Here is a 25099-nt window from a genome sequence, read left to right as displayed (position 1 = left end):
CCCCCTGAAACCTTAACCGACTATCTGTGTAGGTTGACTGGTTCCAGCAGCCTGCCACGACCGAGACATGTTGCTGGCCCCATGGGGAGAGTGCCTTTGTCACTCTGAGGCCAGTAACAAAGCCTGCACTGGGTGGAGATGCTAACACCTCTCCCAGGCAGGAGCTGTAACACCTGGCGGTGAGCCTCAAAGGCTCACCCCTTTGTTCCAGCACCACAGGACACTCCAGCTAGTGGAGTTGCCCGCCCCCTCCGGCCACGGCCCCCACTTTTGGCGGCAAGGCCGGAGGAAATAATGAGAATAACAAGGAGCCGTCACTGGCCAGTCAGGACAAGCCCCTAAGGTGTCCTGAGCTGAAGTGACTCTAACTTTTAGAAATCCTCCATCTTGCAGATGGAGGATTCCCCCAATAGGGATAGGATTGTGACCCCCTCCCCTTGGGAGGAGGCACAAAGAGGGTGTACCCACCCTCAGGGCTAGTAGCCATTGGCTACTAACCCCCCAGACCTAAACACGCCCTTAAATTTAGTATTTAAGGGCTCCCCTGAACCTAAGAATTGAGATTCCTGAAACCTACAAGAAGAAGAAGACTGCTGAGCTGAAAAACCCCTGCAGAGGAAGAACAGAAGACACCAACTGCTTTGGCCCCAGTCCTACCGGCCTGTCTCCTGCCTTCCAAAGAAACCTGCTCCAGCGACGCTTTCCAAAGGACCAGCGACCTCTGAATCCTCAGAGGACTGCCCTGCTTCAAGAAAAACAAGGAACTCCCGAGGACAGCGGCCCTGCTCCAAAAGACTGCAACTTTGTTTCAAAGGAGCAGATTTAAAGACCCCTGCAACTCCCCGCAAGAAGCGTGAGACTTGCAACACTGCTCCCGGCGACCTCGACTGGTGGAGAACCAACACCTCAGGGTGGACCCTCCGGCGACTCCGAGACCGTGAGTAACCAAAGTTGCCCCCCCCTGAGCCCCCACAGCGACGCCTGCAGAGGGAATCCCGAGGCTCCCCCTGACCGCGACTGCCTGAACCTAAAGTCCCGACGGCTGGAAAAGACCCTGCACCCGCAGCCCCCAGCACCTGAAGGAACGGAACTTCTGTGCAGGAGTGACCCCCAGGAGGCCCTCTCCCTTGCCCAGGTGGTGGCTACCCTGAGGAGCCCCCCCTTGCCTGCCTGCACCGCTGAAGAGATCCCTTGGTCTCTCATTAAAAACCATTGAAAACCCGACGCGTGTTTGCACACTGCACCCGGCCGCCCCCGCGCTGCTGAGGGTGTACTTTTTGTGCTGACTTGTGTCCCCCCCGGTGCCCTACAAAACCCCCTTGGTCTGCCCTCCGAAGACGCGGGTACTTACCTGCTGGCACCCCCTTCTCTCCATTGAAGCCTATGTGTTTTGAGCACCTCTTTGACCTCTGCACCTGACCGGCCCTGAGCTGCTGGTGTGGTAACTTTGGGGTTGCTCTGAACTCCCAACGGTGGGCTACCTTGGACCCAAACCTGAGACTTGTAAGTGATTTACTTACCTGATAAAACTAACAATAACTTACCTCCCTGTAAAGAAATGGCTCCCTGTTGCAGTTACCCCCCACTTTTTGCCTGATACTGATGCTGACTTGACTGAGAAGTGTGCTGGGACCCTGCTAACCAGGCCCCAGCACCAGTGTTCCTTCACCTAAAATGTACCATTGTATCCACAATTGGCACACCCTGGCATTCAGATAAGTCCCTTGTAACTGGTACTTCTAGTACCAAGGGCTCTGATGCCAAGAAAGGTCTCTAAGGGCTGCAGCATGTCTTATGCCACCCTAGAGACCCCTCACTCAGCACAGACACACTGCTTACAAGCCTGTGTGTGCTAGTGAGAACAAAATGAGTAAGTCGACATGGCACTCCCCTCAGGGTGCCATGCCAGCCTCTCACTGCCTATGCAGTATAGGTAAGACACCCCTCTAGCAGGCCTTACAGCCCTAAGGCAGGGTGCCCTATACCATAGGTGAGGGTACCAGTGCATGAGCACTGTGCCCCTACAGTGTCTAAACAAAACCTTAGACATTGTAAGTGCAGGGTAGCCATAAGAGTATATGGTCTGGGAGTCTGTTTTACACGAACTCCACAGCACCATAATGGCTACACTGAAAACTGGGAAGTTTGGTATCAAACTTCTCAGCACAATAAATGCACACTGATGCCAGTGTACATTTTATTATAAAATACACCACAGAGGGCACCTTAGAGGTGCCCCCTGAAACTTAACCAACTATCTGTGTAGGCTGACTGGTTCCAGCAGCCTGCCACACTAGAGACATGTTGCTGGCCCCATGGGGAGAGTGCCTTTGTCACTCTGAGGCCAGTAACAAAGCCTGCACTGGGTGGAGATGCTAACACCTCCCCCAGGCAGGAGCTGTGACACCTGGCGGTGAGCCTCAAAGGCTCACCCCTTTGTCACAGCCCAGCAGGGCACTCCAGCTTAGTGGAGTTGCCCGCCCCCTCCGGCCACGGCCCCCACTTTTGGCGGCAAGGCTGGAGGGAACAAAGAAAGCAACAAGGAGGAGTCACTGGCCAGTCAGGACAGCCCCTAAGGTGTCCTGAGCTGAAGTGACTCTAACTTTCAGAAATCCTCCTTCTTGCAGATGGAGGATTCCCCCAATAGGGTTAGGATTGTGACCCCCTCCCCTTGGGAGGAGGCACAAAGAGGGTGTACCCACCCTCAGGGCTAGTAGCCATTGGCTACTAACCCCCCAGACCTAAACACGCCCTTAAATTTAGTATTTAAGGGCTACCCTGAACCCTAGAAAATCAGATTCCTGCAACTACAAGAAGAAGGACTGCCCAGCTGAAAACCCCTGCAGCGGAAGACCAGAAGACGACAACTGCCTTGGCTCCAGAAACTCACCGGCCTGTCTCCTGCCTCCCAAAGATCCTGCTCCAGCGACGCCTTCCAAAGGGACCAGCGACCTCGACATCCTCTGAGGACTGCCCCTGCTTCGAAAAGACAAGAAACTCCCGAGGACAGCGGACCTGCTCCAAGAAAAGCTGCAACTTTGTTTCCAGCAGCTTTAAAGAACCCTGCAAGCTCCCCGCAAGAAGCGTGAGACTTGCAACACTGCACCCGGCGACCCCGACTCGGCTGGTGGCGATCCAACACCTCAGGAGGGACCCCAGGACTACTCTGATACTGTGAGTACCAAAACCTGTCCCCCCTGAACCCCCACAGCGCCGCCTGCAGAGGGAATCCCGAGGCTTCCCCTGACCGCGACTCTTTGAACCTAAAGTCCCGACGCCTGGGAGAGACCCTGCACCCGCAGCCCCCAGGACCTAAAGGACCGGACTTTCACTGGAGACGTGACCCCCAGGAGTCTCTCTCCCTCGCCCAAGTGGAGGTTTCCCCGAGGAATCCCCCCCTTGCCTGCCTGCAGCGCTGAAGAGATCCCGAGATCTCTCATAGACTAACATTGCGAACCCGACGCCTGTTTCTACACTGCACCCGGCCGCCCCCGCGCTGCTGAGGGTGAAATTTCTGTGTGGACTTGTGTCCCCCCCCCGGTGCCCTACAAAACCCCCCTGGTCTGCCCTCCGAAGACGCGGGTACTTACCTGCAAGCAGACCGGAACCGGGGCAGCCCCTTCTCTCCATTCTAGCCTATGTGTTTTGGGCACCACTTTGAACTCTGCACCTGACCGGCCCTGAGCTGCTGGTGTGGTGACTTTGGGGTTGCTCTGAACCCCCAACGGTGGGCTACCTTGGACCAAGAACTGAACCCTGTAAGTGTCTTACTTACCTGGTAAAACTAACAAAAACTTACCTCCCCTAGGAACTGTGAAAATTGCACTAAGTGTCCACTTTTAAAACAGCTATTTGTCAATAACTTGAAAAGTATACATGCAATTTTTATGATTTAAAGTTCCTAAAGTACTTACCTGCAATACCTTTCGAATGAGATATTACATGTAGAATTTGAACCTGTGGGTCTTAAAATAAACTAAGAAAAGATATTTTTCTATACAAAAACCTATTGGCTGGATTTGTCTCTGAGTGTGTGTACCTCATTTATTGTCTATGTGTATGTACAACAAATGCTTAACACTACTCCTTGGATAAGCCTACTGCTCGACCACACTACCACAAAATAGAGCATTAGTATTATCTCTTTTTGCCACTATCTTACCTCTAAGGGGAACCCTTGGACTCTGTGCATGCTATTCCTTACTTTGAAATAGCACATACAGAGCCAACTTCTTACACTCCCCCAGGAACTGTGAAAATTTCACTAAGTGTCCACTTTTAAAACAGCTATTTGTGTTTTATATGAAAAGTATATATGCTACTGTAATTATTCAAAGTTCCTAAAGTACTTACCTGCAATACCTTTCAAATGAGATATTACATGTAGAATTTGAACCTGTGGTTCTTAAAATAAACTAAGAATAGATATTTTTGTATAACAAAACCTATTGGCTGGATTTGTCTCTGAGTGTGTGTTCCTCATTTATTGCCTGTGTGTATGTACAATAAATGCTTAACACTACTCCTTTGATAAGCCTACTGCTCGACCACACTACCACAAAATAGAGCATTAGTATTATCTCTTTTTGCCACTATCTTACCTCTAAGGGGAACCCTTGGACTCTGTGCATGCTATTCCTTACTTTGAAATAGCACATACAGAGCCAACTTACTACAGTTTTTGTATAGAAAAATACGTTTTCTTAGTTTATTTTAAGAACCACAGGTTAAACTTTTACATGTAATACTTCAAATGAAAGGTATTGCAGGTAGGTACTTTAGGAACTTTGAATAATCACAATAGCATATATACTTTTCACATAAATCACATATAGCTATTTTAAAAATAGACAGTGCAATTTTCACAGTTCCTGGGGGAGTAAGAGTTTGTTAGTTCTTGCAGGTAAGTAAACCACCTATGGGGTTCAAGTTTGGGTCCAAAGTAGCCCACCGTTGGGGGTTCAGAGCAACCCCAAAGTTACCACACCAGGAGCTCAGGGCCGGTCAGGTGCAGAGGTCAAAGTGGTGCCCAAAACGCATAGGCTTCAATGGAGAACGGGGTGCTCCGGTTCCAGTCTGCCAGCAGGTAAGTACCCGCGTCTTCGGAGGGCAGACCAAGGGGGTTTTGTAGGGCACCGGGGGGGACACAAGTTAGCACAAAAAGTACACCCTCAGCAGCACGGGGGCGGCCGGGTGCAGTGTGCAAACACACGTCGGGTTTCCAATGGAAATCAACGGGAGACCAAGGGGTCTCTTCAGCGATGCAGGCAAGGGGGGGGCTCCTCGGGGTAGCCACCACCTGGGCAAGGGAGAGGGCCTCCTGGGGGTCAATCCTGCACTGGAGTTCCGATCTTTCAGGTCCTGGGGGCTGCGGGTGCAGAGTCTTTTCCAGGCGTCTGGATCTGGGAGTCAGGCAGTCGCGGTCAGGGGGAGCCTTGGGATTCCCTCTGCAGGCGTCGCTGTGAGGGCTCAGGGGGGGCAACTCTGGCTACTCACGGTCTCGCAGTCGCCGGGGAGTCCTCCCTGAAGTGTTGTTTCTCCACAAGTCGAGCCGGGGGCGTCGGGTGCTGAGTAGCAAGTCTCACGTTTCCGGCGGGAAACGCAGTTGTTTTAAAGTTGCTCCTTTGAAACAAAGTTGCAGTCTTGGGTGAACAGGGCCGCTGTCCTTGAGAGTTTCTTGGTCCTTCTAGAGCAGGGCAGTCCTCTGAAGATTCAGAGGTCGCTGGTCCTGGGGAAAGCATCCCTGGAGCAGTGTCTTTAGAAGTGGGGAGACAGGCCGGTAGAGCTGGGGCCAAAGCAGTTGGTGTCTCCGTCTTCTCTGCAGGGTTTTTCAGCTCAGCAGTCCTCTTCTTCTTAGGTTGCAGGAATCTGAGTTCCTAGGTTCAGGGGGCCCCTAAATACAGAATTTAGGGGTGTGTTTAGGTCTTGGAGGGCAGTAGCCAATGGCTACTAGCCCTGAGGGTGGCTACACCCTCTTTGTGCCTCCTCCCAAGGGCAGGGGGTCACATTCCTATCCCTATTGGGGGAATCCTCCATCTGCAAGATGGAGGATTTCTAGAAGTCGGAGTCACCTTAGCTCAGGTTGCCTTAGGGGCTGTCCTGACTGGCCAGTGACTCCTCCTTGTTTTTCTCATTATCTCCTCCGACCTTGCCGCCAAAAGTGGGCCCGTGGCCGGAGGGGGCGGGCAACTCCACTAGCTGGAATGCCCTGGGATGCTGTAACAAAGGGGGTGAGCCTTTGAGGCTCACCGCCAGGTGTTACAGTTCCTGCAAGGGGGAGGTGATAAGCATCTCCACCAGTACAGGCTTTGTTACCAGCCACAGAGTGACAAAGGCACTCTCCACATGTGGCCAGCAACATGTCTCGAGTGTGGCAGGCTGCTAAAACTAGTCAGCCTACACGGGTAGTTGGTTAAGGTTTCAGGGGGCACCTCTAAGGTGCCCTCTGGGGTGTATGTTACAATAAAATGTACACTGGCATCAGTGTGCATTTATTGTGCTGAGAAGTTTGATACCAAACTTCCCAGTTTTCAGTGTAGCCATTATGGTGCTGTGGAGTTCGTGTTTGACAGACTCCCAGACCATATACTCTTATGGCTACCCTTCACTTACAATGTCTAAGGTTTTGCTCAGACACTGTAGGGGCACAGTGCTCATGCACTTGTGCCCTCACCTGTGGTATAGTGCACCCTGTCTTAGGGCTGTAAGGCCTGCTAGAGGGGTGACTTATCTATACTGCCTAGGCAGTGTGAGGTTGGCATGGCACCCTGAGGGGAGTGCCATGTCGACTTACTCGTTTTGTCCTCACTAGCACACACAAGCTGGCAAGCAGTGTGTCTGTGCTGAGTGAGGGGTCCCCAGGGTGGCATAAGATATGCTGCAGCCCTTAGAGACCTTCCCTGGCATCAGGGCCCTTGGTACCAGGAGTACCAGTTACAAGGGACTTACCTGGATGCCAGGGTGTGCCAATTGTGAAAACAAAAGTACAGGTTAGGGAAAGAACACTGTTGCTGGGGCCTGGTTAGCAGGCCTCAGCACACTTTCAAATCAAAACTTAGCATCAGCAAAGGCAAAAAGTCAGGGGGTAACCATGCCAAGGAGACATTTCATTACACATGTGAATCTATGAAAGTTCCAATACTGGAGTAAGAAAATTAGTTACTTACCTGTAACTGTAGTTCTTCAGTATTGGAATCTTTCTTAGATTCACATGCGACCCACCCTCCTCCCCGGCGAAGCTCACTTTCACCTTCCTCTTTCTTTCTCTCTTTTTTTCCTCTCTTTAACGCACTTGTGCTTGGAAAATCTGAGGTGCTGAGCTTCTCTCAGGAGGATTCTAGAGGGTGTTGTCGCCTGATTGGTGGATGCTCAAGTTTGGTCCTTTTCCTAAAATGACTCTGATAGACTGTTAAATTGAAGAGGCCTAGGGCCCTTTTGTTTATATATTTTAACACTACTTGTGTAATTTGTACCGGGGGCTCCCATCTCGACGACGGGGAATGATTCAAGCATGTGAATCTATGAAAGATTCCAATGCTGGAGAACTACAGTTACAGGTAAGTAACTAATTTTCTTTCAAGTGATTTGATAGTAACATAACGTGTTACTACTGCCTATCAAGGGCGGAACGCGTATAGGTTCTCACAGACAACATGACTGCAATGTGATATTGCAACAAACAGGGTGGAGTAGGGTTGTGATTCTTGTGTCAGGATGCTTTGTTTCTGGAAGTGGCTGAATGCCCAAGCCATCACCTTGATCGTCCAACATATCCCAAGATCTTTAAACGCTAGGGCAGACGATCTCAGTCAAAGTTGCCTAGTGGGTCACAAATTACATCTTCACTCACAGGTGGCATATGGCACCCTCCATCAATAGAGGTACCCCTGGGTCGATCTCGTTGCACTACAGAGAGCGTGCAGTATCAAAGGTTTTGCGAATTGGAGTTCCCAAGGCAGTTCTTGTTCAGAGATGCTTTTCATCTGGATTGGGACTCGGGACTCCTCTACGCCTTCCTGCTTCAGCCACTCTTACCCAGAGTCTTAAAGAAAATCAGGAGTAACCGAGCCCAAGTCACCCCAGTGGCTCTGGACTGGGCAAGGAGAGTGTGGTACCTGCAGCGTTTCACCATGATCATCCTTCCTTCTATCCAGCTTCCCCTTTGTAGTCTTGTAGGTGTTGTTTGGTGGTTCCACTACAGGCAGTGTTATTGTAGTTCAGGCTGCTGGTGATGAGTGCTTGCATGACAGTCCATCTAGGGCTCTGAGTCAAGTATTTAAGGATTTTTTCGCAGGATGCGTCGGATGTGGAAGCAGGTGGTGCACACTGTGTTGAATTGAGCTATCATATTGAGCTTGTTGCTCAGCACGATCCCTAAATATCTTGAGTGGTTTGTGGGTGTTACTCCTAGCTGTGACTGCCACCAGGTGGAATCCCATGAGGAGATCCTGTTGCCCAAGACGAGTACTTCTGTCTTGTCAAGAGATTATGCTTCTTATACAGTATGTCTTTACACTGTTGTACATTAATAAATACATTAAAGGCACTGTATAAGAAGCTTAAAATGAAAAAAAGTTTTCCAGTTTTCCACTGTAACGAGTGGTCAGATAGAAAGTAATAAAACTGCCTGTCAGGAGAGTCTTTTTCTATGGATGTTAGTTTCAAACTATAGCTTTTTTCATAAAGACTGTGCCTCCCTCCTGCTCTAGTCCTTTTCACTTTTTGAATTAGCACCATACTTTTAAGTCTTATGTAAAGACTGCTTTAGGTTTCGATCAGTAGTGGTAATGCCCATGCATTGTCCCTTGGGTCATAAACAGTAACATAAAGTTTACTCTTAACTCAGTAGGCAGCCAGTGTAAGTTTTTCATTACCAAAGACCAATGGACCCAGAAGGCTTATTTGGTACCTGCTCCTGGAAGTATGTGCTTCATGAATTGTGACCTGAGAAGATAATGTTTTTTTGCAAAAGCCAGAAAAAACACAACAGCAGTCTTGAACACAGCATTGTGCGTTTCATGTAGAAAAGTTCTAATCGGCCACAACAGTAAAGCATGATAGTTGATTGCTGAAAATGTTGCGTTAAAATGATGATCCACAGATACATGTGAGACTGTGTAACAATATGTAGACTTAATCTTTTCTCCTACCAATATGAGTTCATCACCAATAATAATTCCTTACTTGCTTCATTTAGAACAGCCTTTTTTGCATCAGTAAATGAACACCCAAAGATAATCTGCATACATAATTAATCTTTTGGAAAATCATGGGAAATTTACATTCTGAATAATGATGTTGAAAATCACGTTAACACAATGAAAATGCAAATTATGCACAGGTTTGACTATAGGTACTAAACAGTGATAGTAACCTTGAATAATGCCTCTAGGACCTCACACGAGCTGAATAATAAGTGAGGCAAGGAAGCTTAACTTATTTCTATTCATTACATTGAATTAGAACACTGTAATATTATGTGATGCCGCAGTACTTGCTCAATTCTTACTTCGAGAGGTTGGTGATAAAGGGTACAGAAAGCTGCAGATACAGCACCAGCTGTGTATGCCAGTTTATCTTCATCGAAGATATCACAGATCGAATGTTGTACACCCGTCTAAAAAAGGAAATGTTTATAGCATTACAGTACAAAATTCACTCTGAGTTAAAATATTTGGTGTTAGTTTGAATCTGTGTCCCAGGTATTTTTTGGGCTTCAGGTAACCTAATCAGAAGTCATTTGATGTACAAACTGAACACAAAAACTTTAAAAGATAAATGTTGCAATTTTCTCGATCCAATAGAACAATTTGCAAACTGATGGTTACAGCGAGTAATAGTTTATTTATTAACTCTGCAGTCACTTTAGTCCTGCGGGCTAGCAAAATCAAAGTTGAGGGGGTTAGACATAATTAATGGTACGGCTCACTCACTGTTAGTTCATCACTTGTGTTTCTGTTGTTGACAGGGTGGTGGTTTTGCAGGAGGTGATGCTGCGGCGAACGAGTAAGTATGCAAGCAAAGCAAACAAAGTTGTGATTGTGAAAACCTTTGAAGCAAAAAACTGTCCGCAAATATACATAGCTAACACAATCTTTGAATTAGATCTTGATATGTAGGGTTAGATATGACATTTATAGTTTTGTTTGTGAATTGTTCAGACAATTCAGTAAGTCATAATACTTCTTATAAATATGAACCGGCATGTAGAGTAACAATAGTGCACATTGCCTCTTTTTGGCCTACTTCTTTCATGCGTGGTTTTATGTCACTGCATATGTCCTTGATTTTTGCAGAAAAATGTGCATGTCCGGATTTAGCAGAATAATGCTACGTTTTACTAGGGGATCTTTGTACATCACTGGATTTGAAATCCGTAAATGTCATTACATTCCTTACAGCCCCTTACATTATTGAGGTTGACTCTTTGCACTTCTGCACCTTTCACTCTTTTTTTTCCCTTCAATTTAGCCTTTTATTCAGTGTATAGAATTATATGCTTATCTCGCCTCGTACCAGAGCTTAGCCTCCATTCGTTTACTGATCTCTTCTAGTAATACCCAAGCACTACTCATGAGTTTGGAAACGGGGGAACCCTGGTGTGAAGTAGCTTGGTCTGTGAGGAGGAGGACTGGAACACTTGAGTAATGAAGATACTCTTTTTAGTAAGATCGTCCTTATTTAAGGATTCAAATACTGGAAAGTCAGTATGCAAATATGTTTTTATTGGGGACCTACATCCGTGCTCTCGAACGACTTCTTCTCTGACAACAAATGAATTCTTCCGCCTAGCTACTTTTTAACTCTCCATTTTCTAGACATATTCTGATTACAAATTGTACAGATGTGCTTGCAGAGTAGCACTTACACCTAATTCATTGTCCTTGCCACAGTCCTTAAATGAAGATGTACCTGGCCATTATTGTTTCCCAGGACAAAACTAGTATACTGCACGGCCTTTAATTTATTTAATGTAAAACAGTGTAAAGGCATTGTAGGAAGTTGGCTCTGTATGTGCTATTTCAAAGTAAGGAATAGCATGCACAGATTCCAAGGGTTCCCCTTAGAGGTAAAATAGTGGTAAAAAGAGATAATACTAATGCTCTATTTTGTGGTAGTGTGGTCGAGCAATAGGCTTATCCAAGGAGTAGTGTTAAGCATTTGTTATACATACACATAGACAATAAATGAGGTACACACACTCAGAGACAAATCCAGCCAATAGGTTTTGTATAGAAAAATATCTTTTCTTAGTTTATTTTAAGAACCACAGGTTCAAATTTAACATGTAATATCTTGTTTGAAAGGTATTGCAGGTAAGTACATTAGGAACTTTGAATCATTTCAATTGCATGTATACTTTTCAAGTTATTCACAAATAGCTATTTTAAAAGTGGACACTGTAGGAAGTTGGCTCTGTATGTGCTATTTCAAAGTAAGGAATAGCATGCACAGAGTCCAAGGGTTCCCCTTAGAGGTAAAATAGTGGTAAAAATAGATAATACTAATGCTCTATTTTGTGGTAGAGTGGTCGAGCAGTAGGCTTATCCAAGGAGTAGTGTTAAGCATTTGTTGTACATACACATAGACAATAAATGAGGTACACACACTCAGAGACAAATCCAGCCAATAGGTTTTGATATAGAAAAATATCTTTTCTTAGTTTATTTTAAGAACCACAGGTTCAAATTTAACATGTAATATCTTGTTTGAAAGGTATTGCAGGTAAGTACATTAGGAACTTTGAATCATTTCAATTGCATGTATACTTTTCAAGTTATTGACAAATAGCTATTTCAAAAGTGGACACAGTGCAATTTTCACAGTTCCTGGGGGAGGTAAGTTTTTGTTAGTTTTACCAGGTAAGTAAGACACTTACAGGGTTCAGTTCTTGGTCCAAGGTAGCCCACCGTTGGGGGTTCAGAGCAACCCCAAAGTCACCACACCAGCAGCTCAGGGCCGGTCAGGTGCAGAGTTCAAAGTGGTGCCCAAAACGCATAGGCTAGAATGGAGAGAAGGGGGTGCCCCGGTTCCGGTCTGCTTGCAGGTAAGTACCCGCGTCTTCGGAGGGCAGACCAGGGGGGTTTTGTAGGGCACCGGGGGGGACACAAGCCCACACAGAAATTTCACCCTCAGCAGCGCGGGGGCGGCCGGGTGCAGTGTAGAAACAAGCGTCGGGTTTGCAATGTTAGTCTATCAGAGATCAACGGATCTCTTCAGCGCTGCAGGCAGGCAAGGGGGGGCTTCCTCGGGGAAACCTCCACTTGGGCAAGGGAGAGGGACTCCTGGGGGTCACTTCTCCAGTGAAAGTCCGGTCCTTCAGGTCCTGGGGGCTGCGGGTGCAGGGTCTTTTCCAGGCGTCGGGACTTAGGTTTCAGAGAGTCGCGGTCAGGGGAAGCCTCGGGATTCCCTCTGCAGGTGGCGCTGGGGGGGCTCAGGGGGGACAGGTTTTGGTACTCGCAGTCGGAGAGTAGTCCGGGGGTCCTCCCTGAGGTGTTGGTTCTCCACCAGCCGAGTCGGGGTCGCCGGGTGCAGTGTTGCACGTCTCACGCTTCTTGCGGGGAGTTGCAGGGTTCTTTAAAGCTGCTTCTTGAAACAAAGTTGCAGTCTTTTTGGAGCAGGTCCGCTGTCCTCAGGAGTTTCTTGTCGTCGTCGAAGCAGGGCAGTCCTCAGAGGATTCAGAGGTCGCTGGTCCCTTTGGAAAGCGTCGCTGGAGCAGAGTTCTTTGGAAGGCAGGAGACAGGCCGGTGAGTTTCTGGAGCCAAGGCAGTTGTCGTCTTCTGGTCTTCCTCTGCAGGGGTTTTCAGCTGGGCAGTCCTTCTTCTTGTTGTCGCAGGAATCTGATTTTCTAGGGTTCAGGGTAGCCCTTAAATACTAAATTTAAGGGCGTGTTTAGGTCTGGGGGGTTAGTAGCCAATGGCTACTAGCCCTGAGGATGGGTACACCCTCTTTGTGCCTCCTCCCAAGGGGAGGGGGTCACAATCCTAACCCTATTGGGGGAATCCTCCATCTGCAAGATGGAGGATTTCTAAAAGTTAGTCACCTCAGCTCAGGACACCTTAGGGGCTGTCCTGACTGGCCAGTGACTCCTCCTTGTTGCTTTCTTTGTTCCCTCCAGCCTTGCCGCCAAAAGTGGGGGCCGTGGCCGGAGGGGGCGGGCAACTCCAGCAAGCTGGAGTGCCCTGCTGGGCTGTGACAAAGGGGTGAGCCTTTGAGGCTCACCGCCAGGTGTTACAGCTCCTGCCTGGGGGAGGTGTTAGCATCTCCACCCAGTGCAGGCTTTGTTACTGGCCTCGGAGTGACAAAGGCACTCTCCCCATGGGGCCAGCAACATGTCTCTAGTGTGGCAGGCTGCTGGAACTAGTCAGCCTACACAGACAGTCGGTTAAGTTTCAGGGGGCACCTCTAAGGTGCCCTCTGGGGTGTATTTTGCAATAAAATGTACACTGGCATCAGTGTGCATTTATTGTGCTGAGAAGTTTGATACCAAACTTCCCAGTTTTCAGTGTAGCCATTATGGTGCTGTGGAGTTCGTGTTTGACAAACTCCCAGACCATATACTCTTATGGCTACCCTGCACTTACAATGTCTAAGGTTTTGTTTAGACACTGTAGGGGTACCATGCTCATGCACTGGTACCCTCACCTATGGTATAGTGCACCCTGCCTTAGGGCTGTAAGGCCTGCTAGAGGGGTGTCTTACCTATACTGCATAGGCAGTGAGAGGCTGGCATGGCACCCTGAGGGGAGTGCCATGTCGACTTACTCGTTTTGTCCTCACTAGCACACACAAGCTGGCAAGCAGTGTGTCTGTGCTGAGTGAGAGGTCTCCAGGGTGGCATAAGACATGCTGCAGCCCTTAGAGACCTTCCTTGGCATCAGGGCCCTTGGTACTAGAAGTACCAGTTACAAGGGACTTATCTGGATGCCAGGGTCTGCCAATTGTGGATACAAAAGTACAGGTTAGGGAAAGAACACTGGTGCTGGGGCCTGGTTAGCAGGCCTCAGCACACTTTCAATTGTAAACATAGCATCAGCAAAGGCAAAAAGTCAGGGGGCAACCATGCCAAGGAGGCATTTCCTTACAGACACTTAGTGCAATTTTCACAGTTCCTGGGGGAGGTAAGTTTTTGTTAGTTTTACCAGGTAAGTACGACACTTACAGGGTTCAGTTCTTGGTCCAAGGTAGCCCACCGTTGGGGGTTCAGAGCAACCCCAAAGTTACCACACCAGCAGCTCAGGGCCGGTCAGGTGCAGAGTTCAAAGTGGTGCCCAAAACGCATAGGCTTCAATGGAGAGAAGGGGGTGCCCCGGTTCCGGTCTGCTTGCAGGTAAGTACCCGCGTCTTCGGAGGGCAGACCAGGGGGGTTTTGTAGGGCACCGGGGGGGACACAAGCCCACACAGAAATTTCACCCTCAGCGGCGCGGGGGCGGCCGGGTGCAGTGTTAGAACAAGCGTCGGGTTCGCAATGAGAGATCAAGGGATCTCTTCAGCGCTGCAGGCAGGCAAGGGGGGGCTTCCTCGGGGAAACCTCCACTTGGGCAAGGGAGAGGGACTCCTGGGGGTCACTTCTGCAGTGAAAGTCCGGTCCTTCAGGTCCTGGGGGCTGCGGGTGCAGGGTCTTTTCCAGGCGTCGGGACTTAGGTTTCAGAGAGTCGCGGTCAGGGGAAGCCTCGGGATTCCCTCTGCCTCTGCAGGCGGCGCTGTGGGGGCTCAGGGGGGACAGGTTTTGGTACTCACAGTCGTAGAGTAGTCCGGGGGTCCTCCCTGAGGTGTTGGTTCTCCACCAGCCGAGTCGGGGTCGCCGGGTGCAGTGTTGCAAGTCTCACGCTTCTTGCGGGGAGATTGCAGGGTTCTTTCAAGCTGCTCCTTTGGATAAAGTTGCAGTCTTTTTGGAGCAGGTCCGCTGTCCTCTGGAGTTTCTTGTCGTCGTCGAAGCAGGGCAGTCCTCAGAGGATTCAGAGGTCGCTGGTCCCTTTGGAAGGCGTCGCTGGAGCAGAGTTCTTTGGAAGGCAGGAGACAGGCCGGTGAGTTTCTGGAGCCAAGGCAGTTGTTGTCTTCTGGGCTTCCTCTGCAGGGGTTTTCAGCTAGGCAGTCCTTCTTCTTGTTGTTGCAGGAATCTAGTTTCTAGGTTCAGGGAGAGCCCTTAAATACTAAATTTAAGGGCGTGTTTAGGTCTGGGGGGTTAGTAGCCAATGGCTACTAGCCCTGAGGGTGAGTACACCCTCTTTGTGCCTCCTCCCAAGGGGAGGGGGTCACATCCCTAATCCTATTGGGGGAATCCTCCATCTGCAAGATGGAGGATTTCTAAAAGTTAGAGTCACCTCAGCTCAGGACACCTTAGGGGCTGTCCTGACTGGCCAGTGACTCCTCCTTGTTATTCTCATTATTTTCTCCGGCCTTGCCGCCAAAAGTGGGGGGCGGGCAACTCCACTAGCTGGAGTGTCCTGCGGTGCTGTGACAAAGGGGTGAGCCTTTGAGGCTCACCGCCAGGTGTTACAGATCCTGCCTGGGGGAGGTGTTAGCATCTCCAACCAGTGCAGGCTTTGTTACTGGCCTCAGAGTGACAAAGGCACTCTCCCCATGGGGCCAGCAACATGTCTCTAGTGTGGCAGGCTGCTGGAACCAGTCAGCCTACACAGATAGTCGGTTAAGTTTCAGGGGGCACCTCTAAGGTGCCCTCTGTGGTGTATTTTACAATAAAATGTACACTGGCATCAGTGTGCATTTATTGTGCTGAGAAGTTTGATACCAAACTTCCCAGTTTTCAGTGTAGCCATTATGGTGCTGTGGAGTTCGTGTAAAACAGACTCCCAGACCATATACTCTTATGGCTACCCTGCACTTACAATGTCTAAGGTTTTGCTTAGACACTGTAGGGGCACAGTGCTCATGCACTGGTACCCTCACCTATGGTATAGTGCACCCTGCCTTAGGGCTGTAAGGCCTGCTAGAGGGGTGTCTTACCTATACTGCATAGGCAGTGAGAGGCTGGCAGGGCACCCTGAGGGGAGTGCCATGTCGACTTACTCATTTTGTTCTCACTAGCACACACAAGCTGGTAAGCAGTGTGTCTGTGCTGGGTGAGGGGTCTCTAGGCTGGCATAATACATGCTGCAGCCCTTAGAGACCTTCCCTGGCATCAGGGCCCTTGGTACCAGAGGTACCAGTTACAAGGGACTTATCTGGATGCCAGGGTGTGCCAATTGTGGAATCAAAAGTACAGGTTAGGGAAAGAACACTGGTGCTGGGGCCTGGTTAGCAGGCCTCAGCACACTTTCAATTCAAAACATAGCATCAGCAAAGGCAAAAAGTCAGGGGGTAACCATGCCAAGGAGGCATTTCCTTACACAACCCCCCCCCCCCCCCCCAAACGAAAGAGGATGAGACTAACCTTTCCCAAGAGAGTCTTCATTTTCTAAGTGGAAGAACCTGGAAAGGCCATCTGCATTGGCATGGGCAGTCCCAGGTCTGTGTTACACTATAAAGTCCATTCCCTGTAGGGAGATGGACCACCTCAACAGTTTTGGATTTTCACCTTTCATTTGCATCAGCCATCTGAGAGGTCTGTGGTCAGTCTGAACTAGGAAGTGAGTACCAAAGAGGTATGGTCTCAGCTTCTTCAGGGACCAAACCACAGCAAAGGCCTCCCTCTCAATGGCACTCCAACGCTGCTCCCTGGGGAGTAACCTCCTGCTAATGAAAGCAACAGGCTGGTCAAGGCCATCATTATTTGTTTGGGACAACACTGCCCCTATCCCATGTTCAGAGGCATCTGTTTGCACAATGAACTGCTTGGAGTAATCTGGAGCTTTTAGAACTGGTGCTGTGCACATGGCTTGTTTCAGGGTGTCAAAGGCCTGTTGGCATTCTACAGTCCAGTTTACTTTCTTGGGCATCTTCTTGGAGGTGAGTTCTGTGAGGGCTGTCACAATGGATCCATATCCCTTCACAAACCTCCTGTAGTACCCAGTCAAGCCAAGGAATGCCCTGACTTGAGTCTGGGTTTTTGGAGCTGCCCAGTCCAGAATAGTCTGGATCTTAGGCTGGAGTGGCTGAACTTGGCCTTCACCTACAAGGTGTCCCAAGTAAACCACAGTTCCCTGCCCTATCTGGCATTTGGATGCCTTGATAGAGAGGCCTGCAGATTGCAGAGCCTTTAAAACCTTCTTCAGGTGGACCAGGTGATCCTGCCAGGTGGAGCTGAAGACAGCAATATCATCAAGATAAGCTGCACTAAAGGATTCCAACCCAGCAAGGACTTGATTCACCAACCTTTGGAAGGTGGCAGGGGCATTCTTTAAACCAAAGGGCATAACAGTGAACTGATAATGCCCATCAGGTGTGGAGAATGCTGTCTTTTCTTTTGCTCCAGGGGCCATTTTGATTTGCCAGTACCCTGCTGTTAAGTCAAAGGTACTTAAGAATTTGGCAGCCCCTAATTTGTCTATTAGCTCATCAGCTCTAGGAATGGGATGAGCATCTGTCTTTGTGACAGAGTTGAGACCTCTGTAGTCCACACAAAACCTCATCTCTCTCTTTCCTTCTTTGGTGTGAGGTTTGGGGACTAAGACCACTGGGCTAGCCCAGGGGCTGTCAGAGTACTCAATTACTCCCAATTCCAGCATCTTGTGGACTTCCACCTTGATGCTTTCCTTAACTTGGTCAGACTGTCTAAATATTTTGTTTTTGACAGGCATGCTGTCTCCTGTGTTCACATCATGGGTACACAGGTGTGTCTGACCAGGGGTTAGGGAAAAGAGTTCAGCAAACTGCTGCAGGACCTTCCTGCAGTCAGACTGCTGTTGGCTAGAGAGGGTGTCTGAGTAGATCACCCCATCTACTGAGCCATCTTTAGGGTCTGATGAGAGGAGATCAGGGAGAGGTTCACTCTCAGCTTCCTGGTCCTCATCTGTTACCATCAACAGATTTACATCAGCCCTGTCATGGAAGAGCTTAAGGCGGTTCACATGGATCACCCTCTTGGGGCTCCTGCTTGTGCCCAGGTCTACCAGGTAGGTGACCTGACTCTTCCTTTCAAGTACTGGGTAAGGGCCACTCCATTTGTCCTGGAGTGCCCTGGGAGCCACAGGCTCCAGAACCCAGACTTTCTGCCCTGCTTGAAATTCAACCAGTGCAGCCTTTTGGTCATACCACAACTTCTGGAGTTGTTGGCTGGCCTCAAGGTTTTTACTTGCCTTTTCCATGTACTCTGCCATCCTTGAGCGAAGGCCAAGTACATAGTCCACTATGTCTTGTTTAGGCTCATGAAGAGGTCTCTCCCAGCCTTCTTTCACAAGAGCCAGTGGTCCCCTTACAGGGTGGCCAAACAGAAGTTCAAAGGGTGAGAATCCTACTCCCGTCTGAGGCACCTCTCTGTAAGCGAAAAGCAGACATGGCAGGAGGACATCCCATCTCCTTTTGAGTTTTTCTGGGAGCCATGATCATGCCCTTTAATGTCTTGTTGAATCTCTCAACAAGGCCATTAGTTTGTGGATGATATGGTGTAGTGAATTTGTAAGTCACTCCACACCCATTCCACATGTGTTTTAGGTATGCTGACATGAAGTTGGTACCTCTGTCAGACACCACCTCCTTAGGAAAACCCACTCTGGTAAAGATACCAATGAGGGCCTTGGCTACTGCAGGGGCAGTAGTCGACCTAAGGGGAATAGCTTCAGGATACCTAGTAGCATGATCCACTACTACTAGGATGTACATATTTCCTGAGGCTGTGGGAGGTTCTAGTGGACCAACTATGTCCACACCCACTCTTTCAAAGGGGACCCCCACCACTGGAAGTGGAATGAGGGGGGCCTTTGGATGCCCACCTGTCTTACCACTGGATTGACAGGTGGGGCAGGAGAGGCAAAACTCCTTAACCTTCTGGGACATATTGGGCCAGTAGAAGTGGTTGACTAACCTCTCCCACGTCTTGGTTTCTCCCAAATGCCCAGCAAGGGGAATATCATGGGCTAAGGTCAGAATAAACTCTCTGAAACCCTGAGGCACTACCACTCTCCTAGTGGCACCAGGTTTGGGATCTCTTGCCTCAGTGTACAGGAGTCCATCTTCCCAATAGACCCTATGTGTTCCATTTTTCTTGCCTTTGGACTCTTCAGCAGCTTGCTGCCTAAGGCCTTCAAGAGAGGGACAGGTTTCTTGTCCCTTACACAACTCTTCCCTTGAGGGTCCCCCTGGGCCCAAGAGCTCAACCTGATAAGGTTCCAGCTCCATAGGCTCAGTTCCCTCAGAGGGCAGAACTTCTTCCTGAGAAGAGAGGTTCTCTTTTTGGTGTTGTGTTGCAGCTGGTTTCCCAGCTGACTTTCCTTGTCTCTTGGTAGGCTGGGCCATTTTTCCAGACTCCAGCTCTACTTTTTCACCCTGTGCCTTGCACTGTGCCCTAGTCTTGACACACACCAGTTCAGGGATACCCAGCATGGCTGCATGGGTTTTCAGTTCTACCTCAGCCCATGCTGAGGACTCCAGGTCATTTCCAAGCAAACAGTCTACTGGGATATTTGAGGAGACCACCACCTGTTTCAGGCCATTGACCCCTCCCCATTCTAAAGTTACCATTGCCATGGGATGTACTTTAGTTTGATTGTCAGCATTGGTGACTGGATAGGTTTGTCCAGTCAGGTATTGGCCAGGGGAAACCAGTGTTCGATGGCATATGTTGCTGCAGATACACATGTTTGGCACAGTCCGCTGCCTGGTGTTGGGCTCGGAGTATTACAAGTTGTTTTTCTTCGAAGAAGTCTTTTTTGGTCACGGGACCGAAGGACTCCTCCCTCTTCGGCTCCATTGCGCATGGGCGTCGACTCCATCTTAGATTGTTGTAAGGAAATGCCTCCTTGGCATGGTTGCCCCCTGACTTTTTGCCTTTGCTGATGCTATGTTTACAATTGAAAGTGTGCTGAGGCCTGCTAACCAGGCCCCAGCACCAGTGTTCTTTCCCTAACCTGTACTTTTGTATCCACAATTGGCAGACCCTGGCATCCAGATAAGTCCCTTGTAACTGGTACTTCTAGTACCAAGGGCCCTGATGCCAAGGAAGGTCTCTAAGGGCTTCAGCATGTCTTATGCCACCCTGGAGACCTCTCACTCAGCACAGACACACTGCTTGCCAGCTTGTGTGTGCTAGTGAGGACAAAACGAGTAAGTCGACATGGCACTCCCCTCAGGGTGCCATGCCAGCCTCTCACTGCCTATGCAGTATAGGTAAGACACCCCTCTAGCAGGCCTTACAGCCCTAAGGCAGGGTGCACTATACCATAGGTGAGGGTACCAGTGCATGAGCATGGTACCCCTACAGTGTCTAAACAAAACCTTAGACATTGTAAGTGCAGGGTAGCCATAAGAGTATATGGTCTGGGAGTCTGTCAAACACGAACTCCACAGCACCATAATGGCTACACTGAAAACTGGGAAGTTTGGTATCAAGCTTCTCAGCACAATAAATGCACACTGATGCCAGTGTACATTTTATTGCAAAATACACCCCAGAGGGCACCTTAGAGGTGCCCCCTGAAACTTAACCGACTGTCTGTGTAGGCTGACTAGTTCCAGCAGCCTGCCACACCAGAGACATGTTGCTGGCCCCATGGGGAGAGTGCCTTTGTCACTCTGAGGCCAGTAACAAAGCCTGCACTGGGTGGAGATGCTAACACCTCCCCCAGGCAGGAGCTGTGACACCTGGCGGTGAGCCTCAAAGGCTCACCCCTTTGTCACAGCCCAGCAGGGCACTCCAGCTTAGTGGAGTTGCCCGCCCCCTCCGGCCACGGCCCCCACTTTTGGCGGCAAGGCTGGAGGGAACAAAGAAAGCAACAAGGAGGAGTCACTGGCCAGTCAGGACAGCCCCTAAGGTGTCCTGAGCTGAGGTGACTCTGACTTTTAGAAATCCTCCATCTTGCAGATGGAGGATTCCCCCAATAGGGTTAGGATTGTGACCCCCTCCCCTTGGGAGGAGGCACAAAGAGGGTGTACCCACCCTCAGGGCTAGTAGCCATTGGCTACTAACCCCCCAGACCTAAACACGCCCTTTAATTTAGTATTTAAGGGCTACCCTGAACCCTAGAAAATTAGATTCCTGCAACTACAAGAAGAAGGACTGCCTAGCTGAAAACCCCTGCAGAGGAAGACCAGAAGACGACTACTGCCTTGGCTCCAGAAACTCACCGGCCTGTCTCCTGCCTTCCAAAGATCCTGCTCCAGCGACGCCTTCCAAAGGGACCAGCGACCTCGACATCCTCTGAGGACTGCCCCTGCTTCGAAAAGACAAGAAACTCCCGAGGACAGCGGACCTGCTCCAAGAAAGGCTGCAACTTTGTTTCCAGCAGCCTTGAAAGAACCCTGCAATCTCCCCGCAAGAAGCGTGAGACTTGCAACACTGCACCCGGCGACCCCGACTCGGCTGGTGGAGATCCAACACCTCAGGAGGGACCCCAGGACTACTCTAAGACTGTGAGTACCAAAACCTGTCCCCCCTGAACACCCCCAGCGCCGCCTGCAGAGGGAATCCCGAGGCTTCCCCTGACCGCGACTCCTTGAATCCAAAACCCAACGCCTGGGAGAGACCCTGCACCCGCAGCCCCCAGGACCCGAAGGACCGGACTTTCACTGGAGAAGTGACCCCCAGGAGTCCCTCTCCCTTGCCCAAGTGGAGGTTTCCACGAGGAACCCCCCCCTTGCCTGCCTGCAGCGCTGAAGAGATCCCTAGATCTCCCATAGACTAACACTACAAACCCGACGCTTGTTCTAACACTGCACCCGGCTGCCCCCGCGCCGCTGAGGGTGAAATTCCTGTGTGGGCTTGTGTCCCCCCCGGTGCCCTGCAAAACCCCCCTGGTCTGCCCTCCGAAGACGCGGGTACTTACCTGCTGGCAGACTGGAACCGGGACACCCCCTTCTCCATTGAAGCCTATGCATTTTGGGCACCACTTTGAACTCTGCACCTGACCGGCCCTGAGCTGCTGGTGTGGTAACTTTGGGGTTGCTCTGAACCCCCAACGGTGGGCTACTTTGGACCAAGAATTAAGCCCTGTAAGTGTCCTACTTACCTGGTTAACCTAACAAATACTTACCTCCCCTAGGAACTGTGAAAATTGCACTAAGTGTCCACTTTTAAAACAGCTATTTGTCAATAACTTGAAAAGTATACATGCAATTTTTATGATTTAAAGTTCCTAAAGTACTTACCTGCAATACCTTTCGAATGAGATATTACATGTAGAATTTGAACCTGTGGTTCTTAAAATAAACTAAGAAAAGATATTTTTCTATACAAAAACCTATTGGCTGGATTTGTCTCTGAGTGTGTGTACCTCATTTATTGTCTATGTGTATGTACAACAAATGCTTAACACTACTCCTTGGATAAGCCTACTGCTCGACCACACTACCACAAAATAGAGCATTAGTATTATCTCTTTTTACCACTATTTTACCTCTAAGGGGAACCCTTGGACTCTGTGCATGCTATTCCTTACTTTGAAATAGCACATACAGAGCCAACTTCCTACATTGGTGGATCAGCGGTGGGGTACAAGACTTTGCATTTGCTGGACTACTCAGCCAATACCTGATCACACGACAAATTCCAAAATTGTCATTAGAAATTGATTTTTGCAATTTGAAAAGTTTTCTAAATTCTTAAAAGACCTGCTAGGGCCTTGTGTTAGATCCTGTTTAGCATTTCTTTTAGAGTTTAAAAGTTTGTAAAAGTTTGAATTAGATTCTAGAACCAGTTGTAGATTCTTAAAAAGTATTCCAACTTTTAGAAGCAAAATGTCTAGCACAGATGTGACTGTGGTGGAACTCGACACCACACCTTACCTCCATCTTAAGATGAGGGAGCTAAGGTCACTCTGTAAAATAAAGAAAATAACAATGGGCCCCAAACCTACCAAAATACAGCTCCAGGAGCTTTTGGCAGAGTTTGAAAAGGCCAACCCCTCTGAGGGTGGCAACTCAGAGGAAGAGGATAGTGACTTGGAGGAAAATTCCCCCCTACCAGTCCTATCTAGGGAGAACAGGGTCTCTCAAACCCTGACTCCAAAAATAATAGTCAGAGATGCTGGTTCCCTCACAGGAGAGACCAACACCTCTGAAATCACTGAGGATAGCCCCAGTGAAGAGGACATCCAGTTAGCCAGGATGGCCAAAAGATTGGCTTTGGAAAGACAGATCCTAGCCATAGAGAGGGAAAGACAAGAGATGGGCCTAGGACCCATCAATGGTGCCAGCAACATAAATAGGGTCAGAGATTCTCCTGACATGTTGAAAATCCCTAAAGGGATTGTAACTAAATATGAAGATGGTGATGACATCACCAAATGGTTCACAGCTTTTGAGAGGGCTTGTGTAACCAGAAAAGTGAACAGATCTCACTGGGGTGCTCTCCTTTGGGAAATGTTCACAGGAAAGTGTAGGGATAGACTCCTCACACTCTCTGGACAAGATGCAGAATCTTATGACCTCATGAAGGGTACCCTGATTGAGGGCTTTGGATTCTCCACTGAGGAGTATAGGATTAGATTCAGGGGGGCTCAAAAATCCTCGAGCCAGACCTGGGTTGACTTTGTAGACTACTCAGTGAAAAAACTAGATGGTTGGATTCAAGGCAGTGGTGTAAGTAATTATGATGGGCTGTACAATTTATTTGTGAAAGAACACCTATTGAGTAATTGTTTCAATGATAAACTGCATCAGCATCTGGTAGACCTAGGACCAATTTCTCCCCAAGAATTGGGAAAGAAGGCGGACCATTGGGTCAAGACAAGGGTGTCCAAGACTTCAACAGGGGGTGACCAAAAGAAAGGGGTCACAAAGACTCCCCAGGGGAAGGGTGATGAGACAACCAAAACTAAAAATAGTAAAGAGTCTTCTACAGGCCCCCAAAAACCTGCACAGGAGGGTGGGCCCAGAGCCTCTTCACAAAACAATGGGTACAAGGGTAAAAACTTTGATCCCAAAAAGGCCTGGTGTCATAGCTGTAAACAGCATGGACACCAAACTGGAGACAAGGCCTGTCCCAAGAAAGGTTCCACTCCAAACTCCCATCCAGGTAACACTGGTATGGCTAGTCTCCAAGTGGGATCAACAGTGTGCCCAGAGCAAATCAGGGTCCACACTGAAGCTACTCTAGTTTCTGAGGGTGGGGTGGATTTAGCCACACTAGCTGTCTGGCCGCCTAACATGCAAAAATACAGACAGCAACTCTTAATTATTGGGACTAGAATAGAGGGCCTGAGGGATACAGGTGCCAGTGTCACCATGGTGACAGAGAAACTGGTTTCCCCTGGCCAATACCTGACTGGAAAAACTTACACAGTCACCAACGCTGACAATCAGAGAAAAGTACATCCCATGGCAATGGTTACTTTAGAATGGGGAGGGGTCAATGGCCTGAAACAGGTGGTGGTCTCCTCAAATATCCCAGTGGACTGTCTGCTTGGAAATGACCTGGAGTCCTCAGCATGGGCTGAGGTAGAACTAAAAACCCATGCAGCAATGCTGGGTATCCCTGAACTGGTGTGTGTGAAAACAAGAGCACAATGCAAGGCACAGGGTGAACAAGTAGAGCTGGAGTCTGGAAGAATGGCCCAGCCTACCAAGAGGAAAGGAAAGTCAGTTGGGAAACCAACTGCAACACAGCAAAAGAAAGGGAACCTCTCTTCTCAGGAAGAAGTTCTGCCCTCTGAGGGAACTGAGCCTTTGGAGCTTGAACCTTATCAGGTTGAGCTCTTAGGCCCAGGGGGACCCTCAAGGGAGGAGCTGTGTAAGGGACAAGAAACCTGTCCCTCTCTTGAAGGCCTTAGGCAGCAAGCTGCTGAAGAGTCCAAGGGCAAGAAAAATGGAACACATAGGGTCTATTGGGAAGATGGACTCCTGTACACTGAGGCCAGAGACCCCAAACCTGGTGCCACTAGGAGAGTGGTAGTGCCTCAGCTGTTCAGAGAGTTCATCCTAACATTGGCCCATGACATTCCCCTTGCTGGACATTTGGGACAAACCAAGACGTGGGAGAGGCTAGTCAACCACTTCTACTGGCCCAATATGTCCAACATGGTTAAGGAGTTTTGCCTCTCCTGCCCCA

At 49.1% G+C, this 25099-nt stretch overlaps 1 protein-coding gene across 2 annotated transcripts in view; it reads left to right on the top strand.

The window, feature by feature from the left end:
• The window catches only part of LOC138250539 (uncharacterized), a 277257-nt gene that overhangs the window by 158584 nt on the left and 93574 nt on the right, over nucleotides 1–25099 (top strand). For both annotated transcript variants that reach the window (XM_069205518.1, XM_069205526.1), the window contains exon 5: nucleotides 9968–10005. In XM_069205518.1, the coding sequence (XP_069061619.1) occupies nucleotides 9968–10005 (38 nt within the window). The remainder of the gene's footprint in view (nucleotides 1–9967; nucleotides 10006–25099) is intronic.

This window comes from Pleurodeles waltl, chromosome 1_2 (genome assembly GCF_031143425.1).
Source record: "Pleurodeles waltl isolate 20211129_DDA chromosome 1_2, aPleWal1.hap1.20221129, whole genome shotgun sequence".
In the NCBI taxonomy this organism is placed as follows: Eukaryota; Metazoa; Chordata; class Amphibia; order Caudata; family Salamandridae; genus Pleurodeles; species Pleurodeles waltl.
This window is presented reverse-complemented; position numbering and strand designations above follow the sequence as displayed.